This window comes from Pholis gunnellus (assembly GCF_910591455.1).
Source record: "Pholis gunnellus genome assembly, chromosome: 13".
Classification (NCBI taxonomy): domain Eukaryota; kingdom Metazoa; phylum Chordata; class Actinopteri; order Perciformes; family Pholidae; genus Pholis; species Pholis gunnellus.
This window is the reverse complement of record NC_136540.1, coordinates 5,062,933-5,078,115: the sequence shown is the minus strand read 5'-3', so window position 1 is coordinate 5,078,115 and position 15,183 is coordinate 5,062,933. Positions and strand designations below refer to the sequence as shown.

Here is a 15,183-nt window from a genome sequence, read left to right as displayed (position 1 = left end):
TTTCACACTACGGATTAACATAGAACAAGTTAATCTGTGAGCTTTAGAGGGGACCTTTGGTCAGAGCTAAGCTGTTTCCCATGTTTACAGTATTTGTGCTAAGTTGAGTTAGCTTCATTTTGAGCGTACAGATGTTACAACTCAACAAGAGAGCAAATGGGATTACTTCCCAAAATGTTGAACTTTTCCTTGAATGAGTCGGCAACATGTTTGTCTAATTGTCTCATTTTTTATATTCTTAATGCTTTGTTTTTAATTTAGCTCTTTATGGTCTAATTTTATTGTAAATTTGTTTAAATGTGTTAGTACAGAGGCCTGTAAAAGTCTTGCGGGTTCTCTGCAGATGAATTAATACATCAGAAACACTGAGTCTTCATCCATCTCCCGCTCCCTTCATTTACATCCAGTTAATGGCATCTGTGTCCATCGCTGAGGGGCGTCGTATCAATTCAAACCCTCATATATCATAACCCATCATGGAAATATGCTGCCTTCTGCAGCCAGGAGAAATATGGCGAAGACATTTTGTCCCTGCAGCTCTTTCATTTTGATGCAAATGTGAGCTGGCCCTGTGGGTTCGAATGCGGCGGCGGTGGTGGTGGGAGGGTGAGGGGGAACCAGGGGAAACGCAATTGAGGGATTTCTTTGTGAGGCCCGATGCAAATCCCAAATGTTCTCAGGGCTGAAAACAAAAGCAGCATGGGTGCTGCACCGGCCACGAAAGGCCCCTTCAATGGATGCACCTCCTGCCACACAAAAGCACCGAGGGCTGCATGTTCCTCTCCCCACGTTGGGGAGACATTTACAGCCGAAGTCACCGGTACTATCGTTAAGACTTCTTTCTGTGGTGACTGCTTGAGTGATGAAGGGAGCCACCGTGAAGTGACGCCTGGCGGGAGCCTCCCTGGCTGGCTCCGCTGTCTGTGTGAAGCCAGTGTACACGGTGGCATGTGGCTGGGATTAGGACATTTCACTGTGGATTAAAATCTTTCCAACGCCTCCCTGGCCGCTCGCTGGGAGAAAGTCTGAAGTTCCAGTAGAGATCCAGTGAGCACTCTGGGCCCATGGTCTCCCGTAGCAGGTACGGTGAACTTTTCTCTGTTTCTTTGAACTGATTGTGGATGAATTTTATTTACTTTTTTTAGACTTTCTGTAAAGATTTTGTCAAAGAGTGCTAGTCATTCCTCTAACAACCCAAATGAGTCTCATATCCAACACATACAGGGTTGTTTTTACTAGAGGAGTTCGGCTGCTTAGAGGAAAGCTACTTCAACATTTTCATAACTTTATATGTGATTGTAAACGTTCTCTAGCAGCATATTAACTAGTGGCTTCATACAAACAACTAAAGGAATCCAAAAACAGTACTTTTAAGCCCTCAAAGGCTTAATAGCTGGAAAAACAACGACAATAGCACAAGTAGTTCTCCGTGTTCGTCCAACACCAACGTGATGAGGATTTAATGAAAACAAGACTGTTGCGTGATCAAAAAAAGATGAAGATTATTCTTAATGTCTAAAACGTTTTATTACAGAAACATTTGTTTTTCAAGTTCTAGTTCTCTGAAATGTAAATCTTGAGTCTGTTACGTGAGACTCAAAGTGGACCACGTGGTTCAAACTGAACAGTACAAACGGGGAAAATAACAATAACTTGCATTATTCTGTTGTAGGCCCGTCATAATCTAATGATGAATAAGGGGAATTAAAGTCTTTAAGTCACTGTTTGTTCTCTATCAGAGAACAGTTATCGACAGTGAGATACATTGTTCGCGTTCAGGTTAAATTATAAATATTCTTTATTTTTCATATTATCAACAAATCTCATGAAAAGCCCAAAACCAACACTGTGTTAGTTCTGCCACATGATGATGGAAATCTATAAAAAATAGGTCACAAATATAAAGTTGTATTTTTTTTTAGAAGGCTCAGTAATTTACAACTGTAGTTATTAATCAAACGTTACTCAAACGGGAGTAAATAGTGCATTTGTTGAGGACTATTTTCAGCGCGGATGTATACACATTTGATGCTCCAGTGAGTGTTTACAGCAGCGTGATGTGTTTGGAGCTCTGAGACACAGAATAATAAGATATATAAGTTTTCAGTTATACAGACAATACTTGTTAGTTTAAATTAATTAATTGTTGGATTTTTTTTGACAATATGAAAAATATAGAATATCACAGACTTATCCTTTACAGTAAGTAGAAACACAATGAAAAACAAATTTGTGGTTGTTAAAGTGAATTGAACAATCAAATAAATGCAAATATATATATATATATTTTATATAACATGTTAAGGCTCAGTTAGCTGCTCTGTTGGTTTCTTCAGGGTTTTTCCTGATTAAGACTTAAGTCTAACTTTGTCGTCGTATGCTGCACAGATTGTGAAGCCCTTTGAGGCAAATTTGTGATTTTGGGAACATGGACTTGACTTTGACCGATGCACATGGGTACTAATCTACGATTCTCTCCAGCTCCAGGATGTTCCAGGTGCTCCAGGGTCACCTCCAGCCGGCCGGACACCGAAGCCGCAAAGCTCGCCTGGTCAGTAAAGACGGGCGCTGCAACATCGAGTTCGGCAACATCGAATACAGCAACCATTTGGCGTACATGGTGGACCTGTGGACCACGTTCGTGGAGATCCGCTGGCGCTTCGTCCTCCTCCTGTTCGTGGCCTCGTTCACGGGCAGCTGGTTCATTTTCAGCCTGCTGTGGTACTGGATCGCAAAGAGCAACGGGGACCTGACGGACCAGAACCGCACCGACGGACACGTCCAGTGCATAGACAACGTCAACGGCCTCACAACGGCGTTCCTCTACTCCCTGGAGACCCAGACCACCATCGGGTACGGTGGCAGGGCACTGACGGGCCACTGCGCAGGCACCGTGGCTCTGATCATCGTCCAATCGCTGATTGGCGTCTTCATCAACTGCTTCATGTGCGGCGTCATCTTGGCTAAGATCTCCTTGCCCAAAAACAGGGCGAAGACCGTCACCTTCAGCGACACGGCCGTCATCTGCTTGAAGAAAGAAAGTCTGTGTCTCCTGATCAGAGTGGCGAACCTTCGGAAGACCTTGTTGATCGGCAGCCAGATCTACGGTAAGCTGCTCCGGACAACGAGCACACCGGATGGAGACACCATCATTCTGGACCAGGTGGACATCGACTTTGTGGTCGACGCCGGAAAGGACAACTTGTTCTTCGTTTGCCCGATGACCCTCTACCACGTGATCAACAGATCGAGTCCGTTCTACGAGCTGTCGGTGGACTCTCTTCCCCACCAGGACTTTGAGTTGGTGGTGTTCTTGGACGGCACGGCCGAGTCCACCAGCTCCTCCTGTCAGGTCCGAACCTCCTACGTCCCCCAGGAGATCCAGTGGGGGTACAGTTTCCTGCCCATCATCTCCCGCACCAAGACGGGGAAGTACCGCGTGGACTTCTCGAACTTTTCCAAAAGCGTCCGGGTCACCACGCCGCACTGCGTCCGCTGCTTCGAGACGGACGCCGACCAGAGAAACCACAACAGCAGCCAGGACGGAGAAAACCACAACCAGCAGCAGAAGTCGGGGATCGACAACTTGGGGTTCCAGGTGGTCGACATTCACGACTCCGTGGACATCACCAAGATGTGAGCGTTGCAAACCCCTCGTGAATCAGGAAGTGAGGAATGAAGTGTGAAAAAGCCACTTCCCTTTGAAGCAAAGTTTCACTGTTCAGTCAGACTCTCTGGACGAGGAGAGAATATCTGCTTCCTCCAGCGAATATTTGAGTTAATCTAGTTTTCTTTTCTTTTTTTTGCCTCGAACAGCAGAAACAGTCAAACTGTGGATAAAAACTCAGACATGAGTGAGAGTTAAGCTCTTTGCTCAGCAGCTCATTGCAATCAAAGCACCTTTGGGACATGTGACGTTGTCTAGGTAATGTGTGGAAGAAGGGGGGGGGGGAATAAAAGAGGGATTGAAGTTTTGACGCATGAAAAAGCTGAAAGGGGTAAAATACTGGATGGCACAGTGGGTACGTCTTGAGGAGATTAATGCCTGAGCCCGTTATAATAAGAACTGTGTGCTATAAAGTCTGTGGAAGGAAATCAGAAGTAGGACAGGCCTTTGGAGTTCTCTCATTAGTCCAACTAAAACACCAACTGTAAGCCTTCATAGTTAGGAAACTGTGGACATAGCTGCTAATAAATAAATGAGATTATTTTAATTGCGACCAGTCTACATTTTTGTACATCATACTGTTGTAACACTGAAACTTCTTCTCAGGGAAAATAACAACCGTATTAGGAATAAACCCTTTTTTTCACATATTTGTGTATTCTTAATGTGTGTTTTTGGTATTCTACACGTTGAATATGTTGTCTGAATATGCAGGAATGTCAGAATTATGATTAATACTGGTATTAATAACACTGGTTGAAAGTACATTTACTCAAATGCTGAGTAAATACTTTCACTGTATTCAGTACAGTTATTACATTTTATGCTAGGCTGATTATATTATATATATTTAATAATTTAATAATTTACCAATGTTTTGAAGTGGCAGTCTTCTTCACGATAAAGAGACGAGCTTTGAGAAATTCGGACAGGGATTTTTCACCATTTAATAAACAAACCGATTAATCAATTAATCCCAGAAATCAACAGACTAATCGACAATAAACATTACTGTCAGGGGTATATCTAATATAAAGTCGTTTTTTAAAATGAGCTCAACTTTGGTTAAGGACATTAAAATTTGACGTTGCAGATTCACATTATTAATAGAACCTATAAATAAACTAATAGATGCTGATGTATCACTATGCATTAAGCTACCCAGCAATATATAATGTCGCTATGATTAGCTTCATGTTTACCAGCTGCAACATTAGTGACGCTTACACTTTTAATTCACCCATAACTATAATCCACATATTTGTATATTTGATGGACTTTTACTTGTAACAGAGTGTTTCCACATTGTTGTATTTCTATTTTTATTAGAGTAAAAGATCTGAATACTTCTTCCACCACGGCTGGTTATGATTTTCAGCATCAATTAAAGAGAATTTAAGCATACGAGGCAGTGATCAGTATCAGGCGTGTGTCTTTAAACACAACACTCGTGCTTTTGTCACATCTCTTATAAATAATCTCTCTCTCTGCTATTATATAACATACGGTATGTAAATACCATAAGAACTCACTAGAGAGCATTAGAGAGCTGCTACGATTTAGCACGATTAGCATAAAAACATTATTATAAACAATTAATGCTGCAATAAAACATGTTCTTTTTTTGTATTTTCAAGCTGTCCCAGTTCTGCCAGCAGACTCTCTTTCATATGCTCTGTGATGTTTCATATCAACTTTTGATGCTCACACTTTTCCCCCCAAACACCCTGCAAAATATCACCCGGTACAGTCGCTCACCGCTTCGTGCTGGAGTGATGGACCCCGAGTGCGTCTCTGCAGGTGATCCAGCGGTGGAGTTTTCATTTAAAGACATTTTTTTTCTGTCAGTGAGGCAGATTCCTCTGGAATAGCTTTTCATCCCGTTCGGATTAACTGGGCTTCATCTGCATAACAATGGAAAGAAAAGTGTTGAGAGGGATTGGCACAGCGAGTCTGAAGCTGCACAGAAGAAGAAAGAAAAAAGAAAATGATGAGAGGGCTGAGTGAGAAGATGCAGAGTGTGTTAATGTGACAGAGCCACTGATGATATGTGATGGAGATATAGGAAAAATATACAGAGAGGCGGAAAAGAAGTGCTCACATCCTTTACGTAAGTAAAAAAAAAAGCAATATGCACAGTGTAGAAGTACTCTGCTACAAGTAAAAGTCTAGTACACGTAATAATACTACACCGTAACACTCTGAAATGACAAATGATGGAGTACTGTGTTTTATGTCATATTTGGTATCTGATCAGGGATGGAAAGTAACTGAGTATTTATCAAAGTACTGTACTTGCGTATAAATTTGAGGGTACTTGTATTTTACTTGAGTATTTGCATTTTCTGCTACTTAATACTTCTACTCCACTAAGAAATATTGCACTGTTTACTTCAGTTTCTATAGATTAAATTAACAAACATCTTATCATGTAGAGCTGCTACAATTAATAGACAAACTAAATACATCAGAACAATGTATACTGGTATTATATTATTGGATCATAGTTATTAATGCATTAATGTAACACTATTGTTTAAAATACTTTATGCTGGGTAGCTTGTGAATTCCCCCCAGGAGATCAATACAATGTTATTTTGATCTATAATATCATATAACATCAAAATGTATTTATTAATTATAGTTTGCGTCATTGATTTGAATCTGCAAAGTAACTAAAGTTATTAAATAAATATAGTTGAGTAAAATGTACAATATTTGCTTCTGAATTGTTGTGGAGAAGAAAGAAATACTGAAGTAAAGAACATGTAAGGTTAACTGTTACCTCAAAATTATATAAATACTACAGATTTACCATCCAAATGAAGAAAACTACAGTGTTTGATTGTGTTTTATCCTACTTTATACTTCTATTTCACATGAAAATGTACTACATTTATTTTACAGCTTTTAGTTAGACTACATGAATTACCTGCTCTCCTCAATTTGCTCTTTACGTCCTAACGTTTCTATGTGCTGTCAGTTTGGGTAACGTCAGCCATCTTTGCCCATTTTTTACCGTATCGTTCTGCTGCCTCCATGTTTGGACGCCAACTACGAGCCAATGAGAACAAAGGTACTTAAGCAATAGCCAATCCGATTGCAGCAGGGTACCAGGTGATTATAGCACCACCTATTGGATGTGTAGTACATACTGTCCGTATCCCAGCATGCCCTGTGGTCCTGATTCAGTCCTTCTTACATCTTAGTGGCCACTAAAGTTAGTTGTCAACCAACAATATGGTCTTTTTGAAGCCACAAACCCAAACATGGCTGACATGGTGTCAGAAATGGACCTTTGATTTAAAGATTTATCACATTATTGAGCTGTCACATGCTTTTTGTTTGCTATTGCTAGCTCTGAGGAAGCTCAGTTGGCAATCTGAGTGGCCAATCATACATAGTAAAAACCAGTGGAGCTAACATTAGCACAGTACATTAGCACACTGTTACCTAGCGTTAGCACTTCTATGTTACGCTATACTGGAGGTATACTGACTTGCTTTATAAAGATTGTAACAGCGAATACCTACCTGTCTTTACAGGAACAGCGTTGTTCCTTAACTTCATTGTCTTCTGATCTCCAGGTGATGTGATAGTTCACTTTTACACTGTGATCTGTAGCTTTAGCTTCTATCTTTATCTTTTTAACATGTTTTCACTGATAAATCAGTTTGACATCCTGGATATAAACTTCAATCACATATTGTAGACCCGTCTGTCTGCTTCTCTCTGAAATCACTTTTACATTTTTCCAAAAATGTGATCATTTTCAGGGAGTGGAGTTAGTGTCAGTGTGGGCTCCATGGTAGCAGCGGGGACCAGCATTGAGTCAATCCAAGCTCATTTTTACCGACATCATTCATTGTAGAGCCGCCCAATCTGGCAAAATCTCTTTGGCATAAAATGTTCCAACCCACATGCGGTTATTTTCTGGAAAACAGGAAACTATGAATACATGACAAGAAACAAAAAAAGGCAGCCGCTAACAAGTGGCTGAATGAGACTACAAAACATCATTACATATATCTATCTATCTATCTATCTATCTATCTATCTATCTATCTATCTATATATATATATATAGGTAGGTATACGTATATGGTGCTCCTTGTTTTTAGCTGTATGACTATTTCTGTGTATGTGCACTGAGATCAACAAAAAAACTAAGTCAAATACCTTCTATGTGTTCACACACCTGTCCAATAACACAGAAGAAATTATAGATCAAACTTCTTGACTTAGTGACAAACAAGAGAACAAACTCAAATCAGAATGGCAAATTTATTTTATTGACAACTCCTGGATCCACACGGGCAGCAAAATGGAAATCATTTCACATGTAAACATGTTGTTTAAGGTCACTTGAATGTATTGAATGTTGGCAGGACACAGACACAAACACACACACATAAACACACACACACACACACACACACACACACTTAAACACACACACACTAGCTAGCATGAAGTTATCCCACTGAAAGTGTTCTTCAATAATATGTCAACATGATCATATTAGTGGGTTGCTTACTGTATGTAAAGCTGAGCATGCAGAAGAACTTTCCCAGCAGCCTTCATTTAAACACCAGAATGAGTATTTTTTTCTTGACAGTATCATGTTTAGGATCACATCCTTCAGATCAATAATCTTTCACACATCAGAGGCCTCGTGGATAAAAAGTGTTAATGTCCTGAAGTATTGATATCCCACTTTAGAGATGACCTACAGCCAATTGATGATAGACACCATTAAAGGACTATTAAAGACTCAATGTCTAGTTGTATTAGATTGTTCTTTTAAATGCTGAAACAAAACATCAACATTTCAATATTTGATTCATCATCTCAGTCATAAATCGAGTAAAAATTAAAGACTGCAATGCAAAATTCTGGCTCCAGCTTCTCATATTTGCTGATTTTATTTGTTTTATCTCAGTAAATTTAACGTATTAGTTTGTTTTTTTAAACTGAAGCAACTTGAAGACGTCAGCTGCAGCACTAAACAACTGTGATGGGCAATTATTTTCAATTTTCCGGCCTTTTAAAGATCAAGAACATCAGAAAATAAGCGTGAGTTGCAGCCCTAGTTTTAATTTATATAATTTCGTCTGTGGATTCATGTGAAGTCCAAACAATTACTGTTAATTCACTATTGTTAATTTAAAAATAATTTAAAAGCACGTCATGGTGACATGGTGACAAACAAATGCAGAAGTGTTGTGCAGTTTTCTAAGCAAGTGAGCATGAAATCACATCCTCTGACTTATTATAAGATGAAAGAATGCACACAGAACTGCAGGCAATTTAAAATCTCCAAATCCCCGGTAAGTTTTGGACGGAGGGATGAACTGTAGTAACTTCCACTAAGAAAGGACAATTATAGGACCTGCTGGGAGGTAACAGTGCTAACCACTGAGCAACTCTGCTGCCTTTTAATTAACTTTTAAATGATTAATTAATTAATCAGTGGAGCTAATGGAGCTATGTTTCATTTAGGACCTATTTCTGGTGTGTAATTACCGCTGGGCTTTCATTTTCCCAACACTCACACCTCCTTCATTTCCCGATAAGACTAAAGGGAGTCTGTTCAAAGCAGCTTTTATCTTCTCATTTAATTTTTGATGGCATATTGTCAGAGTAATGTGGAGACATTTTGTTGGCTGATTAAAGACAGAAACCCCCCCAAAACAAGCTAAAAGACACAGCACTGACATATTGGCATCCTTTAACGTTACGGCTAACGCGTTTGCAAATAGCTGCCAGTTAACAGACACAGAAGAGTTTTAACATTCATTTGAAGACAAATGTCGGTCAAATATTCACTCTCTTTTAGCTCTGGTTTGGTCCGCTGAGAAAAAACTATGTCTCTTTCAGAGTGGTTTGACTTTCTTAACCAGCTCGTCGCTAACTGCTGCGAACCGCCGCAAACTCTCGCTAACTGCAGCTAACTGCTGCTTACTGCTGCAAACATTCGCCAACTGCTGCTAACTCCCGCTAACTACTGTTAACTACCGCTTACCGCTGCTAACGGCCGCTAACTGCTGCTAACTCCTGCGAACTGCTGCAATCGATTGCTAACCGCTGGTATCATTCATATGTATGTGGATGTTTATGGTTGTGTTAATTTCTAATTACCTTGAATTTGCAAGTACAGTGTTTCGCAATGTTTTAAACAAAACAACCATTTTGAAAATCTGATCAAACAAAGGCTTTAAAAAGGTCAGAATTTACAAACAAAACACATAAAACATGACCCATTGTTGCAGATTAAACAACCCAAAGAATATGAAGTAGTTAAAATTAGCTCCACTTTGAGCAACAGCAACATTAAAGTGCCGCTTTTATATTAATACATCAATAATGATCCAATGAAATAATAGTAATGACAGCAGCCACTCTGCATTATGAGTACTTTTGATACTACATTTTGTTGGTAATGCGTACATATTTTGACTTAAATTACATTTTGAATGTAGGATTTTTTGACTTGTAATAGAGTATTTGTTATTCTTCCGCATGGACTGAAGTGAGTGAAGCAGCCGTTTCTGCTTCGGTGGCTGTGAGTTAAGAAAACGTTGCACAATCTTTTCAAACTATTGTTCCAGAAATAATGTTTCTGCTGAACAGATTCGACACAAACACACATTTGTTGCGTTTCAGTAAATCAGATGTTCAGCCGGTCTGCTGCCAGCGAAAATATTCATCACGTTTACGGTTCAGTGGCTCCGCATCCATACGGAGAGAGCAGCTGGACTAATGTACTCGATATAAATATTTTAGCATGATTGGGACTCGGTTGCATCACAAAGACCGGTGTCAAAATGTCCCGTAGGAATAAACCAGAGCGGTATGTAGTTAACTTAATAAAATATATTCTAATATCACTAATCAATCATAACTTTGGCCCAAAATTACATGATTTATTGAACCCAAATCAGTTCAAAATGAATCTGTATGAAGCATTTTTAGGTGTTTTGTTCTGCCCACATTTGAGGACAGATGATGTTTTCCTCCCAGCTGGACCAGTGAAACCAGTGACCTTCCAGTCACACACCTGCTGCCATTAAGATAAGTGCTTTTATTATTCACCCTATCAAACATTTATTGCCTCTTTGAATCTGAACTAATGCGATATGGAGTCTCTATAGCTTAAAAGCATTAAAAAGGAATTATTGGTTGAATCTGATTTCTTCTTCTTCTCAGTTATGAGTCTATTTTACGGGAAAAAAATATATATAAAATAAAAATGTTCTTTCTTCATGTAGTGAAGTAAAACCCCTCTTTTTGGCCACTAGGGGGCATCAGAAACAAGCTGTGATCACAGCACTAACATATTATCTCCTTATAAAGTTAAAATGATGAACATGTTAGAAGACAGTTGCTCATTTACTAATTCAGCAGATGCAGAGAAAACATCTGCATTTGTTTGTTGGCCTGTTTCTGCCCACTACGTCCAAAATCCACCCAGCTTTTTTCAACCCAAAAAAAAGTAAACAATGAGGAGTAACTTCTCAGTCAGATATCATCTCTACTGTTGTAAGAGGAAACTTTTGTTAATTATCTCTGGAGCCCTCAAATCTATCCTGTGGCCTCTTTGTGGGGACTCGACCCACACATTGGGAACCACTTCTAAACCACTTTGCAGTCACTTATTTATTTTATTCATCTTTTTGATGCTGCTGCCGGTTCCTCTGCTTAGCTCTGAGGTATATCTGACTTCTCCTGTGTATTTGTAACCTACTTAACTTATTGTGAAGCTCCTTCTGACTCACAGTGAGAACGGAGCTAAAACACAGAAATATTAACTTGCAGTTCTTAAACTACATCAAATAGTTTTATTTGAGCGTTACGTTTGGATGTTGCAGCCGACAGGCTTCACTATATCAGCGGACTGAAACATTTCCATCTTTAACGATGCGATTCCAAAGCTTTTATTGTGGCCTTTGTTGGTTTAAAGCAGACTGGAAAACATGAAAGTCTTACGATCGTTCAGCAGAAATTATTTTGGCTCCGGAAAGTATCCGTCACAGCTCTTTGTGGTCGAGTCTTATTCAGTAATAACGGCGTCTCCAGAGGTTTTATGACACTAGTCTCAAGTGAGTGTATTCAAGATCACAGCCGTCCTTTGGTTTGGTGTAAAAATACCAACTGTACACAGCAAGAAGAATGAGCATTTTCTGTTCTTCAACATCCAGATTTTCTACTATTAACAGCAAAATATACCTAATGTATGAAAAGTAAAGGTATTAAAATGTTCCCAGACAGTGTTTTACAATTATATCTGATGTTTCTGGATTAATTAATGTGCAAGTTGCATGTTTTTAACTAGTTTAATCTTCATCAATGCATCATATTCTGTCCTGTGAGAACCACGTATCTCTAAAAAGAACAAACAGCCTGTTTCTAGCTTTGTGACGATGTGTTTTCCAGCTGATCCAAGAGGCTTTTTAAAGGGTTTATTTAGTTTAAGAAGTAGTAGGATTTCTTCATCTTTGAGTTTATCTCAAACATTCAACAACGCATCTGGAGCTACGTGGTTTTCACTGGACAGGAAGTGGATGAAAACTAAAGCTGTCAGAGAAATGTAGTGGAGTAAAACAAGTACAATAAAAATACTTAAAGTACAATTACCTTGAATTTCTACTTAAGTACAGTACTTTAGTTGCATCCCAGCACTTGTAGTCTTTGTGTATTTTGTCCGTGTTGCTCTTTAACATGAACTAACGAATTTTAACCGTCTTATTCATATATTTTTGTTGTAAATCCATAAACAGTTAATACACGAGGCCTCTGACTTTCAAACACCAATAATCCACTTATTATATGACATTCAAATGCCACGCAGGGTACGTTGGAGCTAATAAAGCGGGTTGGCTTTGTCATTTTTGTATAACGAGGTCAAAGATCAGAACTTCCCACAAGTTGACATTTCCCAGCATGCGTCCAGTCACACGTACTGGAACCACAGCTGCTGAACACACAAGGAGCCGCCGACGGGAAACGACTCGACTTGGATATTATTAGCTCGTCTCCGCTCACTGCGCCGCCGATCGGCTTTGACATCGCTTCCAATCACCTGGTAGGAAACGCCTGCAGCGGCTTCCTTCATCTCAGACACTACAGATGCAAATCATCCCGAGATGTTTCAGGGGGGGGGGGTTTGGCTCAGTGAGTGGCAGTATTCTATTTTACTTTTTTTATCTGTCATTACTGCTTTTTTTTCTTTCCCCCAAAAGGCTGCTGGGATGAATCCTTAGATTATAAAAAAGAGACGCACAATATAATAAGAGCGGACAAACAAAACTCACAGTCGCAGAAACAACCACGTTACATTTTGAGGATATTTAAAAATAAAAAAAACACATGAATCATCCGGCCTGAATTTAAATCCCAGGTTTGTTTTTTGTTTGTTTGTTTCAGACTCTCTCAGGAGCCGACCTTCATTCGGTCAAATCTCACTGCAACAAGGGAATGAGGTGATGTGGTGTCACTGTGGTTATGACTAGAGGATGGAGGGAGGGGGGGGCAACATGAGATCCACCGAGTCCATCTGTGCTACAGGTGAAGAAGCAGCACTGCGTTTGTTTTTCCTGAGTGGACACAGAACTGCATGTTTGGTTGGAGCCAGCGCCCAGTTACATCAAGTTTATCTCCTGAAGACAGAAGTACAGTTATTTTGTTAAATGCTTATTCGCTTTCATGCCGTTAAGATGAGAAGATCGACGCCTCTCTCATATATCTGTACAGTAAATAAGAAGAATTCTCAAATCAAACTTATTGACGCATTTAAAAAAGGCATGAAACTAAATAAAAGATAGATATAGAAAATAATAAACAAATAAAATCAGAGTAGGACTGGGCAATAAAATCAAATATCATGATATTGTTGAACCAAATACCTCGATATCGATATTGTGACTACTGGTGCCTTCACACATTTAAAACAATGAGATTTTTGATAAATCGTCATCAGTAATGTGGATAAAATGAGTACAGTGAAAGAAAAGTCTGTTCAGATAAATTACTTTACTGTAATGCAGCTGTTTGAAACCAGGAAAAGACAACAGTTAGAACAAAAATGTAAAATACTGCTAACGGCATCGTGCAGCCTGGAGAGACAAATGTCAATAAAAACCCAAATTGTGTGTAACAGAAAACAGACTTTTTAAAGAATAGATTGTGTCTTTTAGCCATCATATTAAAATTGAATTATTAAAACTAATATAATAACATTGTGAAGTCTAAAGTAAGATCTGTGAATGTGGCAACAGACAATGATTTGACCAACCATTTATCTCACAATAAATAGGAAGTCAAGAAGAAAGACAAAGAATTAAATAATGACAAAAAGGCTGCGTTTGTCTGGTAACTTAGTTTAAAGGTAATGTGTGAAGCCTCCTCATATTTCATATATCAAACGTCGTCGTTTGTAGCAGCTTCAGTTCATTAAACATTTTGCTGTTAGGGATCAAAGGATAACCAATTCTTACCTCCATTCAGAAATGTAGAGCTAAAAACAACAATATTGCTCAGAAATATTGCTTCTCTTTGCACTTCTTTTTAGCGAGGTCGCTGCATTCACAGATCTCAGCAGTTAGTTTGTGTTGTTAGATATGAACGATGGCCAAAAGTCGGATTCTAAAGTCTTGAAATGCATTTAAGAATATTTCCTTCACTCTTTTTCTCAGAATATGGATCTTTAAAAGATGTTTAATGTAACTGTGCACTGGCCTGCAAAAGGCATTTTCATGTATTTTGTCATAATGATGCACTTAAATGAGTTATTAATGACAAAAACAAAAATGTTGTTTGTTCAACCATCAAAAACTACAATCCGGAGCTTTTCCCTTTAAATGCTGAAGGTTGAACGAGAAAACCTCCTAAACCTCCTCATGTTCATTGGACTGTGGGGTTTCTGCAGCGCCGGCATTCTCATAGAGATTAAATTCTTCAGAGGGGGGGGGGGGGAAACACTGGCTGCCTTGAAAAGAGAGGAGCAGCTCTTCATTTAGCTACGGTGAACAAGAAGCTTTGAAGTCAGCCATTTAAAATAGGATTTACATGAATAAATAAATCGTGTGAGCTCCGACACTGTTCATGAAATTGCACGAGATGGCAGACGGCTTTTTGTCTGTATATTGACAGGTTATGGTCTGAGAGTTATTCATAAATACACCTTTTTGTCTTTGTTTAAACTTGATGCAATTCTCAGCATTCGTGATCTTGGGAATGTTTCCACGTGTGATGGATGAAAAACAATGAGAGTTTATATTAAAACACCACTTTATTGACGCCGTGGTTCACTTTGATGACTCCTCTGGCCTCACAATGAGATCCTTTATGTTTTGTTCGTACTGAAGATGTGCTTCACAACCTTGTGCTTCACAATCGGTGTAAAGTATGTATATATATATATATAAAAAAAATAATTAAAATGAAAAATCAAGAATAAAAACGCTCACATCCTGCCTAGAGATGGGGCTCGATAACATTTAATTGAATTCGAATCA

General features: G+C 39.0%; 1 protein-coding gene across 1 annotated transcript; it reads left to right on the top strand.

The window, feature by feature from the left end:
- Positions 1-2,488: 2,488 nt before the first annotated feature.
- LOC306704974 (ATP-sensitive inward rectifier potassium channel 1-like) lies at positions 2,489-3,640 on the top strand (the record flags this gene model as incomplete). The annotated part of the gene is made up of 1 exon (XM_079171602.1): positions 2,489-3,640. The coding sequence occupies one exon, from the start codon at positions 2,489-2,491 to the stop codon at positions 3,638-3,640; it is 1,152 nt and encodes a 383-aa protein (XP_079027728.1).
- Positions 3,641-15,183: the final 11,543 nt, after the last annotated feature.